A 22,460-nucleotide genomic window follows, 5' to 3' on the forward strand; every position below is an offset into this window, starting at 1 on the left:
TAGACATGGAAGACAAGATTGCTGGAATTGCTGTAATTGTTCTCTTAATGTGGAGTCCAATCTGACTCCACCGAGCCCAACTCCCTACCCTGACCTGGGGTGGGGTGGGAGGTTGGATGTGTGCTCCTGGGGATTGGAGAAAGGTAAAAGGGAAGGAGGCTACAGTAAGGGCAAAATAGACCAAAGGAAAGTGGTTTGAGTTTATACTTGGGAACAACATCTTGCCATGTTAGAGCCAAAGGAATTAATCATGGCTCCTAATTATTAATTTTGACTGGCATTTCCTTCCCCACTCCTCTCAGAACCCTATCCAGTTAAATACTCTCTCATGAAATCTTCTCTGGCCACCTTAGCTTGGACTTTTTGTCTCCCTTCTCTGAACTTCACTGCCTTGCGTTGATAATTACTTTGCATTCATATTTTATCTTCCTTAACTAGATTAAAGAAAAAACACTATTGGCACTTAAAGACATAAACAGAAGTTGAAAGCCTAGTATAATGAACGCCTGTTTACCTACTACCCAGTTTCAACCACAATGACATTTTTTCCTTTCTTTGATTTTAAGCTCCTTGATGGAGAAAACTGACTCAAATGTTTAAGATGACTTCAGTGGTAATTGCGGGTGCATGGTTGTTTTTGACACCTCACTTAAGTACTCACCGTCTGAAGTCAAAGCTGCTATGGTTAATGTTTATTCCCTCATTTTCTCCTATTAAACACAAATACATCCATTTTGTCTTAAAACTCTGCTTTCACTTTCAGTTTTTTCTTAGTTGTATGTACAATCTAAGTAAGTTTGATATTCATTTAATGGATGTCAGATATGAAGGGGAGAATCCAGTCGAGATCACTTGTGTCATAAGATTGCAAACACAAAAGAAATTTAAAGAAGAGTGATGAGTAATGAACAGAGCCTAAGGGACTGAAGAGGAAGACTCGTTCTGAAGCATTTGCTCCAGGCCCTAAATGTTAACATCCAGCTCTGCAGTTGGCCTGTGAGACTCCATCAAGCAGATCAACATATGCATTGTGGGAATCTTATCAGGAGAAGAGAGATAGAAAGGGACAGAAAGAATATTTGACAAAATAATGCCTAAAAACATTCCAAATTGCATGCAAGAAAGGAATCTCCAAATCAAAGAAACAGCAAACCTCAAGTAGGATAAATTCAGTAATACTCATATTGTGACATGCTACAGTCAAAATATTAAAAGACAAAGAAAATCTGAAAAGTGTCAAGAGAGAAATGACTCCTCATATACAATGAATCCTCAAGATTATCAACCATTTTCTCAAAAGAAACCTTGGAGGCCAGAAGCCAGTGGGTGGACACATTCAAAATGCTTAAAGAAAAAAAAAATACTGCTGCTTGAAACTTTATATCCAGCATAACTATCTTATTTCATGAATGAGGGGGAAAAATATTTCTAGTTTTTTTAAGGCTGAAGGAATTTATGATTATCAGACCTCCTGTGCAAGAAATGCTAAAGGGAGTCATTCAGGTTGAAATAAAAAGAAGATAGACAGTAATTTGAATCCATGTAAAGATACGAAGGTAAAGGTAAGTACATGGCCAATTGTAAAGGTGATTTTGTTTTGTGATTTTGGTTTGTAAACAACTTTCTATTTTCTACAGGACATAAGAGACAAATGTGTAAAAACAATTATCAATCTCTATTATTGGGCACCCAATCTGTAATGGTGCAAGCTATGACATCAATAACGGATAGTGGGGATAGAGCTGTATAGGAGCAGAGTTTTTGTAAGCTATTGAAGTTAAGTTGGTATCAATTAAAATTAGATTGTTATAACTTTAAGATGTTAAGTGTAAGCCCTATGGTAACCACCAAAAAATTTATAGAATATACGCCTAAGAAAATGAGAAAAGAGTAATATGCTTTACAACAAAGAAATCAACTAAACACAAAACAAGGCAATAATGGAGCAATGAGGAAGAAAAAAGCTATTAGGTATTTAGAAAACAAGAGTGGCAAAAATAAGTTCTTTCTTACCTGTAATTACTTTAAGTGTAAATGGATGAAACACTCCAATCAAAAGATATTGATTGAGAGAAGACCCAAATAACAAAAATTAGAAGTGAAAAAGGTGATATTACAACTGATACCTCAGAAATACAAGAAATCTTTAGAGACTACTATAAACAACTATAATGCCAACAAATTTCAAAATCTGGAGGAAACGGATAATTTTCTGGACACACGCAAACTACCAAAACTGAGCCAAGAAGATATAGAAAATCTGAACAGACCAATAACAATAAAGGAGATAGAAGCTGTTATCAGAAGGCTCCCAACAAAGAAAAGGCCAGGACTGGATGGGTTCACTGCAGAGTTCTACCAAACCCTCAAAGAGGAATTGATACCAGTTCTCTACAAACTATTCCAAAAGATTGAAACAGAGACCATTCTCCCAAACTTAATCTATAAAGCCAACATCACCCTGACACCAAAACCAGACAAAGATACAACAAAAAAAGAAAACTATAGGCCAAGATCCTTGATGAGTGTAGATGCAAAAATTCTCAATAAAATACTAGCTAACAGAATACAGCAACACATATGCAAAATTATATACCACAATCAAGTGGGATTGACCCCAGGGATGCAAGGTTGGTTCAACATATGCAAGTCAATAAATGTGATACACCACATCAGTAAAAGCCATGGGGTGTTTCCATAGGACAGTGTTAGAAAAAGCCTATTCCAGAATTTGGGCTTTCACCGGGTGATTTGGGGGAGGGTCTGGATATGGGTGAGGGGTTTGTCACTCTAGATTAGATGCTGTCTGAAAGCAAAGACAATTCTGTGATTCAGTATGTCAGTAAGTCTTATCTGTAGGAGGGAAGACTATAGCCAGGAAAAAGTCATTACTGGTAAAGAAGTAGATATCACTCATTTTATCCCAGTGAGTGGACTGCTTGGTATGTTTTGGGTGGCGTGGTGACTTTGTTTTCTCTCTGTACTTAGAAAAAATGACAGATTTTCTTTGTTTTGTCTCACTTTATCTCTGTTCCAGAGGAATCTTGAGTGACATTGGTGCTCTGTGATGCCTTGTTGTGAGCAACAGGCCCATTTCAAGACATGAGCAGCTGCTCTTCCTTCCTCTCTCCAGAAAAAGAAACCGTGAGAGAGGCTTTTACCTTCAATATAGAGATGTAATTTTAGAATTTGAAAAACCGTAATAAAAAAATTTATTTAAAAATTTAAAAAATTAAGTATATGAAATAATTAAAATACTATCCCAAAAAAATAAAAATAAAAAAGATTTGCAAACTCAATAAAATATGTAGATCTTCTAGTCAAACTCACTCAATATATGGAGGAAGAAACAGACCAAGGGAGTAAAATGGCTCATGGGTTTTAATGTCCCTTCTAATTTTGGCTTAACTTTCCTGCTCCCAAATTCTATTTACATCTCGTTATATTTTGATGTTGTGAAAACTCATGAACATTAGAATTGCCAATAGCATTCTGGTTCATTCACCTTACCTGAGATAATGTCTTGGCTTGCACCTGGTGATTCCTTTAGGATTTGAGGCTTTATCAGTCCTGGAGTTCCTGGTACAAGCTGTGGACTCAGCATCTTGTTTTCACCTCCCCAGCCTGATCCCCTCAGAAAACCAGGGAATACCAATGAGAAATAATATAAAATGAAGAAGACATTTATAAAAACACTTTAAAGTCTGCTTATAATTTGAACACTGAGTGTTTAATAAGCAAGTTTGCAGTTTTTTTGACCACTACAAAATTATTCATATATAATCAAGGAGAAAAACATTACTCTAATAAAAGAAAGCATAGACATGATAGCCTATGAAACCAATAGGATGACATTAAAAATACAGGTGATCAGGTGTGACTTCAGAGATCGTGAGGTGTTACTCTTTCTCAAGTTTGTAATTCACAGTATTTTCCACCACCCCTTTGTATATTGATAAATCAATGAAGACAGTATCATGGTCAATGAAATACGTCATTTGATGGCCATATAACTGAAAGCAAGTTGCAAGATTTCCACACACAGTCACTTAATCTTTTAGTGACATCTGGCTTCCCCTTGACAAGTACATCTGACCACCCCACTGTGAGAGATCGCAGAGTGTGTGAATAATGACATACTTACTGTGGAAGACGATGGGTAATGTAGACGGTATACAGTGGATAGACCACTGTGGACTCTTATTTCATTCATCTTCTGTGTCTAGTGATGTGTCCAAGAGATTGATTCTGGCAAAAAACGTGAAATACTTTTCTTTCTCAACTTGTTTTTCCGACATCACCTTTCAGTGGCAAGAGTAAGATGCTGAAGATGCTGCCTTCCCTAAAACTTAATTATTAGTTAAATAATCTTATCTCACAACTCCTGAGGTAATGCCATGGAAGAATCTACCCAAGCTTAAGCTTGCTCACTGCGATTGCTTGGCCTGGTAGCTAGCACTCTTTCTCAATATTTGCCAGCTATATATTCCACTGGATTTTTCATGTATAAGCAAACATATTCCAGTGGATTTTCCACATATAAAACTACAGTGTTTGGGTTTTTTTTAGTTATTAAATAATTCTATTACCTTCACAATTTAGCCTGTCTTTCAAAACCAATAGGATACTTGTAACAATCTAATGTCCATGTAAACCATTCTTAATTGCAAGACCCAGCTTCTCCTGGGTTTGGTATGTGCTGCTGGTCACCAGTCTCTGCTAGATGCTGCCTGAGGTCTGACTGCTTCTGCCTCATCTCCTGCCCTCTGTCCCCTGCCCCATATCCTGGAGCTCTGCCCACCTTGGAAGGCCCTGTGGTGCCTGCACTGTATTTCAACTGGATCTGACCTCTCATTCTGCTCCACCTGACACAGCCTTTCACCTCTGACTTGAAGTCCCTCATGGACTACAGCTCTGTGATTTCAGCAGGCAAGTGGGGGGAGAGTGGTCCACTTACCTCTGTGTTTCCCCCCTTTCACCTGCAAGATGGCACCAATCAGAGTTTGCTGTTTCAGAGTCTGGTAACTGCTCTTCTAGAGTGTACTCATGGCTCTCACTCTCTCTGGGAAGGCCACACATGTGGTTTGCTTGATAGAACCCAGTGCCCATGGTTGTGCTGGATTCTGGGTCTGTTCCTTTGAAAAGATCGGGGGTCTGGCTTATGTCAGTGTTTCTCCAAGGTTTCTATCATTCTCCCAGTCAGTGAAGTTTCCTGCGCACGTGGCTGCACTATTTATTTGCAAATTATATGCATGCACTGTGGTTCTATATGTATGAGAAAGATTATCTGTACTTGTGTGTGTGTACACATACGTATGATTTTTTAGTGAAATTAAAAAGAATGTAAATGGAAGTTCTTATATTTACTTTCTGCACTTCAGTGTACTGTCGTGTCCCCTCCTACTGCTGAGTCCCCCTCATGATCAATGAGCCTCCATGCCTGTCAGGTGCAGGTGTGGGGTGGGGGGTTGGGGACAAAGCGGGTGGCCTTTCCAGTACCTGGATGTTTTTGTTCTTTTGCTTCCAGTCCTCAGCTTCTGCAATGACCACCTTGATTGCACTGCACTGTTATTCATGGAAGGTAATAAAGGCAGATTTCCTTTGCTTGTCATTGTTTTCTTTTTACACCCTACCATGATTACAAATAACAGACCGCTATCAAGAAGAGTCCCCATACCCTGAAATATGTTGTAATCTAAATGGCAAAGTGACTTTTTTCTTTTTGGCTGAAGAAGTAATGTGTACCATAACCTGGTAGTGGTGAAAATAATTCCCTCCAGGGATGTCATCTAGCTGGTCTATGAAAGGGACACTTTCACATAGGTTGTATGATGCAGTAAAGGAAGAATTTGGTCTGAGTCAAGAGATGTGGAAATTGAGTATCTGTGTGGTTTGGGCAATATTTCTGTGCCTCAGGGTCCCCAGGTGGAGAAAAGATTTCAACCACGATCATTGTTTGATAATGGCTCTTTCCCCTTTGCCTTCTGCCTTCTCTTGCTTCCTTTCCATTTCCACATCTCCTGTTTCTCTCCCCATCTTCTTTATCTAGAGTCACTGGTAAGTCCTCAGCTGATGAGGGGTGGTTGGGATGTGAGGTGGTGGTGAACGGTGGTGTCGTGCCTGAGCAAAAGGGGAGGTAGCAGCATCCAGCGCTCCTTTGGCCAAGCTCTGGTTCCTAATGACATTATGCACAGATCTTTCAGATGCTGTCCTAGCCATAGTGAACAGACCCTAGACCTGTGTGTCCTTCCTCATCTACCTTCTGCAAATCCTTCCTTGTGGGAGCCCATCCATCTCATAGCTTATAAAATAGGTATTATTTGAGGGGCAGGGTTATCTCACCTTCCTACTTGAAGTCTCCTCCTTTTCTCATACAGAGATTGTAATCATTTTTCCAGAAAATGTTTCTGCTGCCCTTTGTGTTTGACCACATGCTGCATTCCAAGGGGGATAAGAGTGACTATAGAACCTTACAAGCCACATTTCCCATGGGTTACTTCTGTAAAAATATTCTGGCCCACAATTCTTATAAAAAAAAAATGAGAATGAAAAAACAGGTTATATCAAATAGATGTGTCTCTCACTTTTTTTTTGAAATCAGGGTGAGGCCATTATGTTTTTCTGTGAAAGGCACTAGCTTTTCCTAAATCCTCCTCTTTTGCCAAGAGTTCCATTATTTTATACCTCTTTGTAGAATTTAGCTTCCTCTTATTTAAAGTCGTGATTTAGGAATATGGGCTGTTAGTTCCAAAAAGAAAGTACCTTTTTCGTAGTTGTGGGAGTTTGTGGATGTCTGTCTATAGAGAGGTGTTGAATTATTCTGATTAGTAAATGCTGTTGATTAGACATTAATGGGCATTCCTGGCCATTTGTCATAGTTCCGTGATTTGATAACACAATAAGAAAATATCACACAAGGAGAAAACCTCAACAAACTAGTAGCTATAATTTTATAAAATATATTACTGCCTGAGTATGTTTTATACATAATTAAAAAAAATAAAGGGGATGGCTGGTTAGCCCAGTTGGTTAGAGGACAGTGTCGATAACACCAAGGTCAGGGATTTGGATCTCTTTACTGGCCAGCTGCGAAAATAATTAATTAACCAACTAAATAAATAAATACATACTCACAGAGTCCTCACCTCAGTTTATTCCTGTCTTAGAAAATAGACCATAATTCTGTCATACCAGTGCGTAATCTAAGACACTTAGCCAGACATATACTTGATATCTGCTTTTGATTTTACAAAGCCCAAGGCAACAGGATTTTTATGAACAGTGAGAAATATGTAGTCTCAGGTGCACAATTTTGAAAGTGTTAGGTATATAGTGAGACTTTTATTATTAACTATTGTAACAAAAATGCAGATTAAATGTACATTGTCTTACATTAACAGATGTTTAAATGCCAATTCTCAAGTATTTAACTGAAGCAAGGAATGTCTCAAGCACCAATTAATTGATATGTTTTCTAAAATTTCAGTTATTTTAATTGATGTGTCCTTTTTGTTCCACTGTAGTGAATATGAAACACAACCTGACTTCCTGAATCTTGAAAAATGTGTATTTCTTGGAATTATTTTAGAAATACATACTTCTAAATAGTCCAGCAGTTTAAGCTATATTAGACAAACCTTAGGATTTTGTCATATTCTGGAAACGTGTAGTACCATTTGAGGGTATTAACATACTTTAAAGAACAAAATAAATAATGGCATTTAATTATTTACTAGTATCAAGCAGTAAGTATCAATTTGAAAGAGGATGTAATACAAATATTGCCAGAAATATGTCTCATTTGTGAAAAAGCTTCATATGTTTGATAACATAACTGGTTTCATTTAAAATAAAGCAAACCTCACACGCCTGACACAAGCTGCTCTGTGCATGAGAATGTCCTAGCTGTGCAGCCCTGCAGGGGTGAGTGTGGGTCAGAGGCATCTCTGCTGGGTCACTGTGCTCCTGGAGTCCATTTGCCGAGGACTCCCATCTTCATGTTTCCAAAGTAAGGTCATCAGTCATTTTGAGTGCAGGGACTTGTGCAATGACAATATATGGTCCCCGATGCCATTTGGCTGGATAATTACTAAAGTTGAGCAAATAAGGTATTTTTCCTCATTAGATGCTGCAGAACTTTTCTCATTTTCAAAATCTGTGATTCTGTAAATTGTGAGTCAGAGTTCAAGCTAGTGAAAATCTGTGAAGAATAGGATTTACAGATTTACATGTGAAACAAAAATACATGAGCGTTTTCTCAGGGAAGCACAGCTGATGGTCTCCATCCTGTGTGGCCAGTTTGCTGAGTGCTTTCAGACCCACTGGGAAGACCTGTCACCGGGTAGCTGCTCAAGCTCCCAAGAATGGATGTGTGGTCTCCGTGAGCGGTCTCTGAGGGAGGTCTCTGTATAAAGTCTCTCTGTGAGAGGTCTCTGGGGAAGATCTCTTGTGAGATCTTTCCATGTGGGTCTCTGCCAGCTCTATGTTATCTCTGTCAGAGATCTCTGTGTAATGTATCTGTGGATGTCTCTGTCGGAGGCCTCTGTGGGAGTCTGTAAGTTGGGTCTCTCACAGTTGTCTCTCTGTCAGAGGTCTCTGTGGAGGTCTCTGGAGTTTCTCTCAGTTGGGTCTCTGAGGTTTTTGTGGAGATCTCTCAGGTAGGTCTCTGTCAGAGGTATCTTCAAGTGGTCTTTAGGGGTCTCTGTCAGAGTTCTCTGTCACTTATCCCTGGGGGGGTTTCTGTCAGAGGTATCTGGGCGTTCTCGGAAGTCTCCGGGGGTCTCTCTCAGAGATCTCAGGGGATCTCTATCAGAGGTCTCTAGGGTCTCTGTCACAGGTCTCTGGGGGTGTCTGCCAGACTACAGGCCTGGCCCTGTACTTGGTCCTGGCCCTGCTGTTGCCACAGGGTTGCCCTGGAGGCCACCTGGGACTGTGAGTGATGCAAGTCACCAGCACTGGCCGTCCTCCATTGCCAGTGTCTCCTTTCAAGGATGCCAGGGACAGGGTGAGGGTGAGCTCTCAGGTGGACCATTGGGAAATGGTTGACCATGGCCTGGCCCTCCGCATCTGAGCTGAAGGGGTGCACAGGGTGAGCGTGGTCCTGGGCTGAGCTGAGAGGGGTCAGCAGGGACCTCCTGCATCCCCATCGTCATGGGAGAGAGATGCCCCGAGCAGGCAGGTCGGTCCCCGTGAGAGGCATGATCTGGGTGACCTGAGAGGTCCAAGGGTGCATTTCTCCCACTGGACTTAGGGCCGGCACTGCCCCCCTAGACTTCCCGAGCCCACTTTGTGTCAAGTGAGCTTACTGGGCTCTGACATTCCCAGGCAAGGGGAATTGGCCACCAAGGCCTCTGTCGACCTGTCCCCTACAGCGCACCAATTTCAGGGTTGAGGGAAGCAGGGAAGATGGGGAGCCCCAATCTGAGTGGGATTTTCACAGGGCTGCTCATCCTGACAAGTGCTGAAGGCTTTCTGTAATGGCTGCATCGTGACAACGAGGTGCAGGGAGGGACTGTGGGGTGAGAGTGGGTCGGCAAGGCCGCGGTCAGCCCTGCCGTCCCCTCTAGAAGCCACACTCAGGAAGAGCTGACCCCTTCCCTATGCCCCGCATGGCACAGACAGAGCCACTACCTTGGAGGAGGAAAAAGTTATATTAAGAAACAATGCATATCTTGGTAGGGAGAAGCCATTAGTACACAGAGTACATGCCCACCTGGGTGAGAATAGATTTTCTCTGCATGTGCTGAGATTCCGCTGGGGGAAAAGTTTTCCCACTAGGAAAGGGGTGAGAAGCATGATCTGGGTGACCAGATGAGATGCTTCTTCAAAGAAGACAGTGCTGGGGGTGATGAATGGGGCGGCCAGAGGCTGTCACCACCTCTGTCCTATGCTGGCAGGGACTGGCTGGGGACACATGCTTCCTGGGTGGTGAGGCCCAATTGCTGTCCCTGTCTCTGATCTGCCTGTTCTTGACAGGATGGCTATGGCCTGCAGGGGTGGCGTGGCGATTGCAGGCCATATCTCTCATCTCTATTCTTTGCTCTGGGTACGAAGGACCCCTGGGGTAGCAGGAATGCCCTCCCACTGGGGCCTGGAGGTTCACTTCATGCCAATTTATCTCGGAGGGACCATGTCCATGCCGAAGCTGCAGTCTGTGCACCAGCATCTGCTCAATACTTGTAATGATTGCGTGGGCTTCGGCCATGCTGTCCACAGATGATCTGGTTGGATCTGGTCCCTGGCTCCAGGCAGTGGCTGACGTGGGCCTTCCCTTTTGCAGGGGATCTTCCTGTCCTTTGCCTTTTTTATTGGGATTAAGACACTGCAGAAAGCGCCTGATCCTGTGCCTGAATTGGCTTTCTGGAGATGCCTGTACCTTCTCTGGTGGGAGCTGGGAGGACTGGCTCCTTAAGGACTCTACCGATTCCCTGTCCTGGGCAGGCTGGCTGAGCCCTGCAGGCCTGTGTTCACGTGCTCCTCGTGTGGGCCTCCTGCGGCCCTCGCTCTTGTCAATAGGGCCAAGCCTCTTGCTCTGCTTCTCCAATAGGTTCTGGAATCTGGGGTTCCTAGGCTCCTCCTGCCCCTGGCTGCTCCATCCCCTCCATGAGACATCACGTGGCCCTTGGGAGGCTAATGCATCGCTGCTGGACGTGCTCTTGAAGCCAGACAGAGATGCCTGAGAAGACCAGATGTCTGGAGCGTGGAGCACCCCAGTGGCGGAGTCTTGAAGGAGGACACTGGTCACGCAGTTGTGAGTCCCCTTCTCTGACTCGGCCTCCACCCTGCACTCAAACTCACCAGCAATCTGTGCAGTAAGGCGTGGCTCTCCTGGTGTCTGAGTAGTGGGAATTCTAGAGGATGGCACGCTTTTACCAGTCCCCAGAGACCCTGAACTCCTCCGAATGACATTATCAGTCTGGGTATTTGCCATCACACCCGCTCCCAACGTGACTCCCCAAGCAGGGGGCTTCTCCTCCGCCGCCGCTGCTGCCTTTCTGGTCTCTTCGGCCCTTGGACACTGGGCTCCAACGTTGCTCTGCTGCGTTGCTGCGCTGTGGCTCGTGTCTCCTGTGTCCCTGCTCGTGCTCTCTACTTCTGGCTCACTGCTGGACATCGCTGGACTTGGACTCAGCTCTAGGCTGCCTCTCCCAGCCCCCAGCACATTTGCACTGTGCCAGGTTGTGCCCACGACAGTGCATGTGAGGGGCTGAGAAGGCCACCTGCCGTTCTGTCCAGTCAAAGGGGCCACTGAGTGCCCACATTTGTCACCAGATTGGATCTCTGTCTGGTACACAGACCTCTGGGCTTCCTTCCGCACAGGTGAGGGGTTAGGGAGAGGACTATTTACAGTGGAAACTGAAGTTTGTGCTGTCTCCTTCTGTCCTGGATATTTCTGAGGAGGTTCTCCCAAGAAATTGGCAACCTCGGCTGTTGAGTTGGCCCCAAATTCCCTGGTAGTCGAGGAGGAAGAGGTGGACTGTTGGAGAGACAAGGGTTGAACCTCATTTAACTTCAGATTTATGGGTTCAGGGGCCTGGAGATCTGGACTCCACCTGTTCTCCACCAGAATCCTTCTAATATGTGTGTCTAACGCCTTCTGAGTGTCCAGACTGAGGAAGGAAAGGTCCTGGGAAGTGTCCACGCAGGACGCCTCACCCTTTGAGGAAGCTGGATTTCTGGGTTGTGTGTGGGTGTCAGACTTGGGAAAAGCATGGCTGGCAGCAAGCCTGGATTGACACACACTCCCAGGGACTGTGCCTTCATTGATCTCCCCCAACTTCCTGCCCAAGTGGACTTTCAGTGTTTCTTGTAGATGCTGCTTGTCTGCGGCCCTGAGTAAGTCCTTTCCTGAGTCACACTCCTGGGGCCTCATCAAGTCACTTTCTGATGACTCCTTATTGACCTCGACAACCTTCACTGAGGTGCTTCCTGAATCCTTGGATGGGTCTTCTAAGACGCTATCCTGACCTTGGCCTGGATTCTTGCGTGGGTCTTTCTCTAGTTTGAACTTTCCTGGGCCCTTTCTACAGAATCTTCCGGAGCTCCTGGACTCCATCTTCTGTGCATTCTGGCTGCTTTCATCCACAAATCCAGAATGCTTGGAGGGCCCATGCTTGATTTTTGCCTGACACTGACATGTCATTGGTGAGAATTCACCTTGAGGCCTTGTCAGTTGCCCAAGACCATAGGGCTGTTCATCTTTGATGAACGTGCCTTGTGGCTGCAGTGGCTCTTGGAGATAAGGGCTGGTAGAATCCCCAGGAAGGATGGAGGCGAGTTTGTGGGTCTGGGGAAGGTTGGGAGAGTGTTGGCTGAAGCCTTCCTGAGATTCTCTGAACACAGAAGGTAAATCCCTAGTCTGTTTCAGTCGCTTCTGTGAGGGCCATTCCAGATGCTGATGGCTAGTTCGGATGAAAGATGGTGACTTCTTCTGGGATGTAGGACATGATGTTCTACTGGTCCTAGTCAGAGGTGGAGAACAACGTAATGGATTTGGGAGAGAGGATGGAGGATGGGCCTGTGTCTGGACCTGAGTCAGAGGTGAGCGCCAGTTTTGAGACAGGAGTTGGAGTTGGGCCACGTGGCGGGGCAAGGGCTTGGCCTGGGAAAGGTGAGAAGGTACTCTAGCCTGAGCTTGAGCTGGACAAAAATCAGAGACTCTATTGAATAAAACAGTTACTGAGGAAGAAGGTCGTGAGGAAGGCTTTCGAGAGACCCAGGCAGTAGCCATCAGGGACTCACTGTGGAGAGAAGAAAGGCCCCAGAAGAACTGGCTGCATTTCTGCTGTAAATGGTCCTCTGAGATCCTGGGATAAGAGAGCACCTGAGGGCTGGGCAGCTGCTCTGGTTTGTCTTTCAGGCTCCAGAAGGATTCTGGGCTCTGTTGCTTGACAAATGACCTGACCTTTTCATTTTCCTTCCACATCTTCCGTTCTGCCCTCTTAGTGAGTAGTGTCTCCTGCAGCTTTTGAACATCAGGGTTGATGAAAGAGGGGCCACCAGCCTCTATCTCCCTGCGTGTGGGGTCTCCCTGGAACAAGGCCTTTGCTGGGTGGTGGGAAAGATGCTCTTGATGGGATTGGCCATGTGAGGAGGTGGGGAAGAACAAGGCCTTGGCAGTCGCCTGCCACAAGGAGAGGAACGACATGGTACGGTCAAGGCCTGAATTGCCTGGTGTGATTCTCTTCCACTCAGGCTGGTCTTCTTGAGGTTCTGCTGACAGGATGGAGGCCACAGACAGAGGGCGCTCAGCCAGAGGAGCTGTCGCAGCCAATGGGGACACAGTGACAGGAGCAGCATCTTCCACATGCACCCCGCGTGGCTGATGGTCTTTGGAAGGTGTTGGTTTATGCACCTTAACCAGGGGATCAGGGAGCTCCTCCAGGTAGCTGCAGGAGACAGGAGGTGCACACTGCAGCCAGGAGCAGATGGGCCAGGAGCCAGGCACGGTCATCACCCTGCCCAGCCCACATGCTGACTTCACAAAGCTCCTGCCACCCCTTCCCCAGGGCTTTAGTCACATCCCGTCCACTTCTGTGGACTCCCATCCCAGGTCAGCCACAGGCCCTGGAATCACATGATAGGCCCTAGTAGGAAGGAGGATATGAGAGAAAAGGGGAAATTTCCTCACCTTTGCAGAAGCGAGATCAGTCCCCGAACCTCCCTCAGTTTCTCCAGGCAATCTCTATAGGCTGAAATCAAGAGAGCGGGTTATGGTGAAGGGAGGGGCCTGGGGATCTTACAGGAGGCTGGGTGGAATGTCCCTTTATGAGAGACCATGGGAAATTAGACCATAGAGTCCCCGCAACAGTGTCCAAAGCTGTGTGATCTTGGGCAGGGACAGCAAGGTGCATGGATGTGTAGCACTTTGTCATTTACAAAGCACTTCCACATCCAGCACCCCATGGTACTCACCACTGCCCTCTGGGGGAGGAAGGACAGGGTCATCCCAAAGAGGAATCATCCATAGCAAAGTTAAACAGCATGTCCACAGAGGGGGGGGAGGTCCCACCTCCATCCAGGCAGTATTGGCTCATTACCCAACCCCCATCCCCCACCCCTGCTGGACAACACCCCTTCCCTGGCCTGCTGTGGCTTCATTCCCAGTACAGAATCTGAGCAGTACCCCAGGTTCTCATCCCCTTCCCAGGAGCTTCCCTCTCGGACCTCCGCAACGACATCCTCATAGATGTGGCCCTTGTCACTCAGGGACCGGCAAAGTCATCCGGCAGAAGGACAGAGCCTCACCTTTCAGAGCACGCCTCTGCCGGCTCCTGCTTCTCTTCATCTCCACCTGATGCTGAGAGACAAGAAGGAACAAGAACGAGGGGCTGGGACCCGAGTCTCACTCTCCTCCCCCTAGACAAGCCTTCAGTGCTCATGAAGAACACGACTTGGTACATGTGACTGATGGAGCTCTGAGTTCTTCTCTTGGCTTTACTCATATTTTTTTTTTTGTCTTTTTCGTGACCGGCACTCAGCCAGTGAGTGCACCGGCCATTCCTATATAGGATCCGAACCCGCGGCGGGAGCGTCGCCGCGCTCCCAGCGCCGCACTCTCCCCAGTGTGCCACGGGCTCGGCCCGTCTTTACTCATTTTTAAAGTGGATAAAAATATTTCCTGTTTTCCTTCTTTGAAAAACACAGAGAGGAATTTTCTAAGTGAGATCCACTGTGGATGTCCTCAGTTCCTCTGCTCTGGAAACCCACAAGCTAGACGTGCACCTGAGCTGTAGGGTAGGAGTCACGTCCAGCCTTTGATGGGAGACTGTCAGAGACTCAGCCAGGCCCTCAGATGAGCCTGACATGGAGGCAAGGCTTGGCCCAAGATGCCCGCCACAGGCAGGGACTGATGCGCCAGTGCTCAGGGCCTGTCCTCCCACAGTGACCTCAGCTCTCTCAGCAATCCTGTCTTTGGCCACTGAGTCTCAGCTTTTGACCTTGCCCTGGCCCCTCCAGCTCCGCTGCACAGCTGGTCTGAGCGCTTCAGATAGAAATCCTAGTGCCCGCTCTTACCCCTGCTGCGTCTGTCTCTAGAAGGGTGCTGTTATATTCTTTCCTGAGATCTCCCATCATAGGAGTCTATCTAGTTGATTTGAAAAAGCAGAAATAGCAATAGGAAGAAAAGAGAGAATCACTTTCTGTTGGGTCTGGGCAGAAGGCTGCTTACCTTCCTCATGCTCCCCTTTTTCCTAGGCGGTGGTACGGATGGATCATTCAGGAAACAGGGGAGTATCAGGAAAAAGAACCCCAACCCACCCAGGAAGGCAAAGATGATATCCGATATCCAGGAAATGATGCCAGGGCTCAGCCAAGTGGCAATAACGCTATTCAGAGGGGAGAGAAGATTCTCCATCTTCTGAATCGCACTGTTGCTCTCAGGCAACTAAGCCCTGGGAGTCCCTGGGGGACTAGTCCCCAGGCCTGCATCACAGAGCTGATGCCTTATCACAAAGGGTGGGGTAGGGGCAAAAAGAGGAAGAGGCTGAACCACAGCCCTCCCCCCTCCAGCACGTCCCTACACCCTCCTGGGCCTTCTAGATACCTCCTTTCAACTCCAGCTGCTCGACCTGTCACAGATAAACTTTCTTCAATTTTCTCTTCTTTCCCCCTGGGGCCCAGATATTACCTACTTCCTTTTATCCCTTGGAGATCTTGGCTTGAGCCCACCAATTTTTAAATAAAACCAAGCCTCTACCTGCATTTTGATGAGGCATCTTTACTAGCAAGTTCCTAGTGCACCGCTTTTCACCAGAGCAGTCTGTGCACTGATCAGCCACCGTTTCTGAAGATGCCATGCATTTCAACTCTGCTTTGATGTTTGATCAAGTTTTTCCTCCTGCATCTTCCTATTAATTCTGATATGTCTTACTCATATGTCTTAGTTCACTCAGGTTGCTATAACAAAATACCACAAACAGGGTGGCTTATAACCCACAGAAGTTTATTTCTCACAGTTCTGGAGGCTAAGTCCAAGATCAAGGCTCCTGCAGTTTTGGTGTCTGGCGAGGGCTCATTTTCTGGTTTATAGATGGCTGACTTTTCACTGTGTCCTCACATGGCTGAAGGGACAATGAAGCTCTCTCAGGCTTCTCTTATGAGGGTTAATCCCATTCATGAGGGCTTTGCCCCAGAAAAACATGTTCAGTTTCAAGCAACACAGAGGTACTTTGAGATGCTGTGGACCTATGCATACATTTTCCAGGGAAGGCCTAGTTATACTTGGAGCTAGGTGACTTGTCCAAGGTCATATGTCTCATTTTTGGCAGAAGTAGCCTCAGTACCCAGTCCCCTGATTCTTAGCCCTGTGTTCTCTATACCGCACAGCACAATACACTTTTGGTCTGATTGTCCTTATGTTATAAGGATGGTCTTCCAATAAGCCAATGAGTACATATTGGGCACTACAATATGCTAAAGTACAGTTTTGAAGATAATATCAAACTGTCTTTACTCATTTATAAACTGCAAATGCTATGTATTTTCATTGGATCTGTAAAGAAGGTATAGATTCATTTTAGTATCACAAATCCTTTCTTCTTCACCATGCTTTATTTGCTCATTTTTTTTATGAATTGTGCACTGGTGTGCTTGAAGGCCATTGCTGCGTTTCTTGAAAAGGAAGATTCCTGGCCTTGCCAACATCTGTGAAGATGCTAACCAAAATCAAACAGAACAAAAGTTATTTACATAAAACTGAATGAACCAATTAAGAATTATGGGGTCTTGCAGTTTCATTATTGGAAACATTACTTGTTCTTTTAATGTTTTCCAGATTTTAGAAATCTTTTTAAGCTATAACACCTTGGTAAAGTATGTGTTTGTGAGCAAAACTGAAACATTTACTTTTCTCTCCATACTTGATCTCTCTAGGATTTTGAAACTGTTCATGAATGTTCTTATTTTCTGACAGTGTAGTTATTTGCATAAGTTCAAGAAGACTCTGTTCTTGTGACAGGACAGAACTGGTAACACGGGTCATTTCCCCGAGGCTTTGAAGTATAATATTTCCAGATACAACCAGACTGCGTTGAGGAATTGAGGTTGACATTTTATGGATCCAGTAAATAGCCCCTTGTAAAGCCTGGCCTGATACCTTTGTCTACATGATTCGGGGGTTCCTGGCCTTGTGGTAGGTAAAAGGTATAACTTTCTGATGGGCTAGAACCTTGTTATTTTGGGGGCCTCCAGAAGAGAGAAATTCACCCAACACATATTGGTAATCAGAGAGGAGTCAGATCCTTTACTTGGCTTCATAAGGCCTGGGAGGCTTTTAAAGATCTAATCTGATATTCTTTATGGAAGTGCCCAGCAAAGCCAATTTAAAAAGAGCCTATATGAGAAATCATTATTCTGCTGCACTTTAGGCAAACAGTGTGGCCAGAAACCAAACTGATTTTGCAAATAAATTAGTCTTGTTAAGAATATCTTTGGTAAAAATGGGAAAGTTGGAGAGAGAAAATTATGTTTCAGAAAAAACTATGGTACACCTGTTATTAGATCTAGCCTTGTCTTTTTAATCTGTTAGTAAAGTTTATATCTTCCAGGCTATAACAGTTCCATGTCAAAATGACGATGGTGCAAGGATTCCAACCCATACCCTCACAAGAGGCTCCAGGTCCTTACAGTTCCCCAAAGCAGTCCGTAAGAGATTTTTATGCCTCAAAACTATAGGCAGGGCTAACATCCACGCACAGCAGGAAGTCGCTTCAAAAGAATGAAACTTCCAGCCCCTTTCTCTTTAAGATTAAGGAGGATAAAATCCCTCAGGGGAGGGATGAGAAAGAACAGGGCCTGGACTCAGGCACCCTCACCCTTGATGACAGAGGGCTGAGATAAATACTTTTCCAACCACAGGAATCTAACCCATACCCAGATAAGGGGAAGGCTAAGCCTTTTATCTTTTCAGTGGTATCTTGCAGGAATATGAAGCAGGATGTTGACCAAAAGGAGAAGACCCACTGTGGGAACTGGACCAAACTGGCCTGTGCCAAGAGGGACTCTATTGCTGACTTTTTGCTGACTTTTTCTTTCATTATAATACTAAAAATCATGCCCGGGGTGGAGATTTAACAGGCTAATGAGACATGTGATGCACGAAGAAGCATGATCTTCAAGTGCACCAGTGCCAGGAAATCCCCACCTCTGCATGCCTTGCCATAACCCCTTCCCAGCCTAAGCCCCTTTAATGTTCTCAATGACCTTCCTCTCAGGGAGCCAAGCAAGGACCCTCCCTTCTGCACTGTTTCCCTTGTGCCCAGGCACAAGCTCTAAGCCTTGCTTGCTCGGACTCATTGATCTTGTGTCAATTTCTGTTACACTTGGAGTCCAAGAACCTGGTCTGGTGATACAACCAAATTACTTCACAGAATTTGCATTAACTGAATCATGGAAATACACTTTATTCTCTTAATTTGGTAGGTTTTTAAATAATTCTCATGAAATATTTAAAAACATCTTTTTAGGCTTTGTCTATAATTAGAGATACATCCAAGAAAAAAGACAACAAAAGAACTGAAATCACAATAGCAAAATGAATTTTACAGGCTCATTAGGAACTTTGAGAGGCATGAATTTTAATTAATACTTCATATTTACAAATTAGCTATTAAAAACTCCTACGTTTTGCTGCCCTTCTGTTTGTAAGAAGCATATTTTATTTTGAATACAAGGGAATTTTATTGATGGTACATGACAAGGTAGGGCTCCCTAGGACGCTCCCCTTCTTCAGGAGGCCTGGGATGGAAACTGTGCCGAGGAAGGGGCATTCTCAGTGTGTTGGGGGACTGAGTTGGGGCAAGGACTCCCCAGCAGCTGAGGGTTTCTTCCTCTTGTGCTCTTGCTGGGGCTGGTGATCCGGGGAGCTCTCACTCCTTGGAGGCCATGTGGACCATATTCATTGTCATACCAGCAAATGAGCTTGACAATGTGGTCATCGAGGGCAATGCCAGCCCCAGCGTTGAAGGTGGAAGAGTGCGCGTCACTGTTGAAGGTGGTGGAGACAACCTGGTCCTCGGTGTAGCCCTGGATGTTCTTGATGTTTTCATATTTAGCAGCTTTCTTCAGATGGCAGGTCAGATCCACGACCGACACGTTGGCAGTGGGGACACAGAAGGCCATGCCAGTGAGTTTCTCATTTGGGTGAGGGATGAACTTGCCCAGGGCCTTGGCAGCACCAGGAGATGCAGGGATGATGTTCTGGAGAGCCCCATGGCCATCATGCCACAATTTCCTGGAGGGGCCATCCACCGTCTTCTGGGTGGCAGTGACGGCATGGACTGTTGTCATGAGTCCCTCTACGATGCCAAAGGTGTCATGGATGACCTTGCCCGAGGAGTGAGCAGTTGGTGGTGCAGGAGCATTGCTGACGACCGTGTGGGTGTTTTTGTAGGTCTCGTGGTTCACACCCGTCATGAACATGGGGGTGTCAGCAAAACGGGCAGAGATGATGACCTTTTTGGCTTCACCCTTTAAGTGAGTCCCTGCCTTTTCCAAGGTCCTGAAGATACCAGTGGACTCCATGACATACTCAGCACCAGCATCACCCCATTTGATGTTGGTGGAATTCCTCTCCTGGAAGATGGTGATGGCCTTCCCATTGATGATAAGCTTCCTGTTCTGTGCCTTGACAGTGCCATGGAACTTGCCATGGGTGAAATCATACTGGAACATGTAGACCTTGTAGTTGCGGTCAGTGAAGGGGTCTTTGATGGCGACAGTACCCACTTTGCCAGAGTTAAAAGCAGCCCTGGTGACCAGGTGCCTATTATGGCCAAATCCGTTTACTCCGACCTTCACCATCATGTCTCAGGGACGTGGCTGGCGATGGTGGGAGGACACGGCTGTCTGGAACCGGGAGGAGCAGAGAGCCAGAAGCATATTTTAAATAGTGAATATAAAAACCAAGATGGGAAAAACTTCACCAATAATACAAGTAGTTTGCTTTTTTGTGTCTATTCTCAAGGGTCTCTTCCAAGCTTAATGCTTGCCTATTTACATTGTTAAGGGGTAATCCTCTGCTAGAGTAGGGTAAAGATGTAAGAAAACACCAGTGAAACCAAGTGTTCAAACACAATTTTAACAAGAAAAGAAATTCTAAACACAGAATCCATGTTTTGATCTAAAAATGAGCCCATATTGAAAATGATTGGGAAAGAAACATCTGCTTCTGGGCAAGGGTGGAATGTAGCTGGTCATGACTGCCCAATGTCCCGACTAACAACAGCTAGAAAAACTGGATTGAAGTATAAAAAAAAAAAATTCTGTGTTCAGAGATATGTGGATGCAACAGTATCGGGTACTGTGCTTTTTATTTGGACATGCTTTTTGCTGTGCTCAGAAGGCATATGCTGGAGAACAGAGAAATTGGGAAATGTTTTGACACTTAGAAAAATGCATTTAAGATTTATCTATGTCACTGTGAGTCAGCACTTCATTGTTTCTTATTTCTTAGTAACATTCCATTGTCCAGGTGTACCACAGTTTGTTTACCTTTTCTTCTGTTCCAGGACATCTTCATTGTTTACAATTTTGTGCAACAATGACTAGTTATTATAAATATTCACATAGAAGCCATATTTGCATGAATATTAGTTTACAGTTAACTTGGGAAAGTGTACAGAAGTGGGATTGCTGAGTCATATGGCAAGTGTAGGTTTCACTATGTAAGAAACTCTTCCAAAGTGACCATGCGAGTTTGCATTCACAAGGCAGTGAGTGAGCATTCCTGTTCTGCATTCGTGCCAGCATTTGATAGTGTCATTATAATTTTTTTAATTGTAGTAATTCTAGTTATGGAACTTCACTGCAGGTTTAATTTGCATTTTCCAAAGACCAATGATGTCAGCTCTCTGCCGTATCCCAGTGACATTTTTCCTCCAGGCTGGCTGGGTGGTGCTGGGGATGCAGGTTGGGTGATGATGGCATTCTCTGTTTTTCATTTCTTTTTTGTATTGTAGTAAAACATTAAAACGTGTAACATAAGAATGCTGGTTTTAAGCATTTTAAAACGTACAACTGTGTGGAATTAATTACATTCACAGTGCTGTGTAAGCACTATCTCTGCCTATTTCCAAATCTTTTTCATCATCCTAAACATAGACTCTGTATCTATTAAGCAATAACTTCTCATTATCTCTTCCTCTCAGTTTCTGGTAACTTCGAATCTATTTCTGTCTCTGAAAATTTTTTCTTTTTCTTTTTTCTTAAGTGACCCTAATTGAATGTGTTTTAGGCAGTCTCTGTGAACATGGATCTTGGGCGTATGAGCCTCACTGGTGTTCCTGCCCCTCCTCCAGTGGTACAACTTCATTTCCTTTTCTCCCACATTTAGTTGGTTTCCACTAAAAAACAAAATAAAACAAACTTCTTGAGGCTATATTTGTTCATCTGTATTACAGAGATCGAATAACATTTACTTCATGCATTTAAGGTGAAAATTAAACAATACTATTTTTAAGGCACTTGGCATATAGTTAATAAATTTTAAAAATCATTTGTCCTCTTTCCAATAAGATGTATTGTGAATCAAAACTAGTTATTAATTCTTTAATTAGACAGATTTCTATTCATTTTTGCATTCAAATATCTTCCTATTCATATTGCAATTTCAGTGTTTAACTCATAGTTCCCATTGTTAGATGACATGGTATCTGACATGTCTAACCCTGAGTCAGGTGGGCTCTTTGAATTGCGAAGAGTCAAGTCAGTCATGCTACTTCAGTGTGCACTTGCTGCAAGGACAAGGGAGGGAGGGACACAAGACTCATGCCAGGAGGAGTATAGCTTGTCCGCATGGAGGCTGGCTGTTAAATTAGGGAACTGTGGGGATTCCACGCAGATTGGAGGGCCTGGGTATCTTACTGTCCCTTCATGGTGGGAGACCATTTAGTTTCTCCATACTGTATCACCTTTAATTGCCACATAGTCATGTAGTAGACTACCATCATGGTTGTTCAGTCCACATTTACCTATTCCGTTTGTACCATGTGCTGACTATTGGGTTAGGCCGAAATAGAAAAGATAAGCAGATTTTTTATTGTAAGGAATTCGTGTGTGTGTGTGTGTGTGTGTGTGTGTGTGTGTGTGTTTTAATTCCTAAGCATAAGAGAATACATAAAAGAATATGGGAGGTGAGCAATAAGATTCTTACATCTTTTAGGAAAAGTATTTTCTGGTGAGGAAAAAATTGTGTATACACGATGGCTGTTTTTCTGAGTAGCTTAGATGCAAGATGTGTTCTAAGAGTAGCTTCAACAACATGTGGTATCAACAAAATTGTGGCTTGGTGAGTGGACCAACATGTTAATTTGGGGATTTTGTTTTTGTTGTTGTTATTCCTTAAATTTGTAAGTGGCAACACACTTCAGAGCAGTGTATAATTAGCAATCCATTATAGATCTGACATTACTAATTATAGTAAAAAAATTGAGGGGAAAAAGGAAGGAAAATGAAATCTAGAG

At 44.5% G+C, this 22,460-nt stretch overlaps 2 protein-coding genes across 2 annotated transcripts; both read right to left on the bottom strand.

The window, feature by feature from the left end:
* Positions 1 to 9,823: 9,823 nt before the first annotated feature.
* On the bottom strand, positions 9,824 to 13,453 carry LOC134381036 (spermatogenesis-associated protein 31E1-like). The gene has a single exon (XM_063101124.1). The coding sequence runs from the start codon at positions 13,451 to 13,453 to the stop codon at positions 9,824 to 9,826; it is 3,630 nt and encodes a 1,209-aa protein (XP_062957194.1).
* A 5,273-nt stretch (positions 13,454 to 18,726) lies between these two features.
* Positions 18,727 to 19,800, bottom strand: LOC134381037 (glyceraldehyde-3-phosphate dehydrogenase-like). The gene is given in 3 exon segments (XM_063101125.1): positions 18,727 to 19,339; positions 19,341 to 19,359; positions 19,362 to 19,800. Coding segments are annotated over 3 exon segments (1,071 nt in total).
* Between the last annotated feature and the right edge of the window lie 2,660 nt (positions 19,801 to 22,460).

The sequence above is a fragment of the Cynocephalus volans genome, chromosome 6, assembly GCF_027409185.1.
Source record: "Cynocephalus volans isolate mCynVol1 chromosome 6, mCynVol1.pri, whole genome shotgun sequence".
NCBI classification, from domain to species: domain Eukaryota; kingdom Metazoa; phylum Chordata; class Mammalia; order Dermoptera; family Cynocephalidae; genus Cynocephalus; species Cynocephalus volans.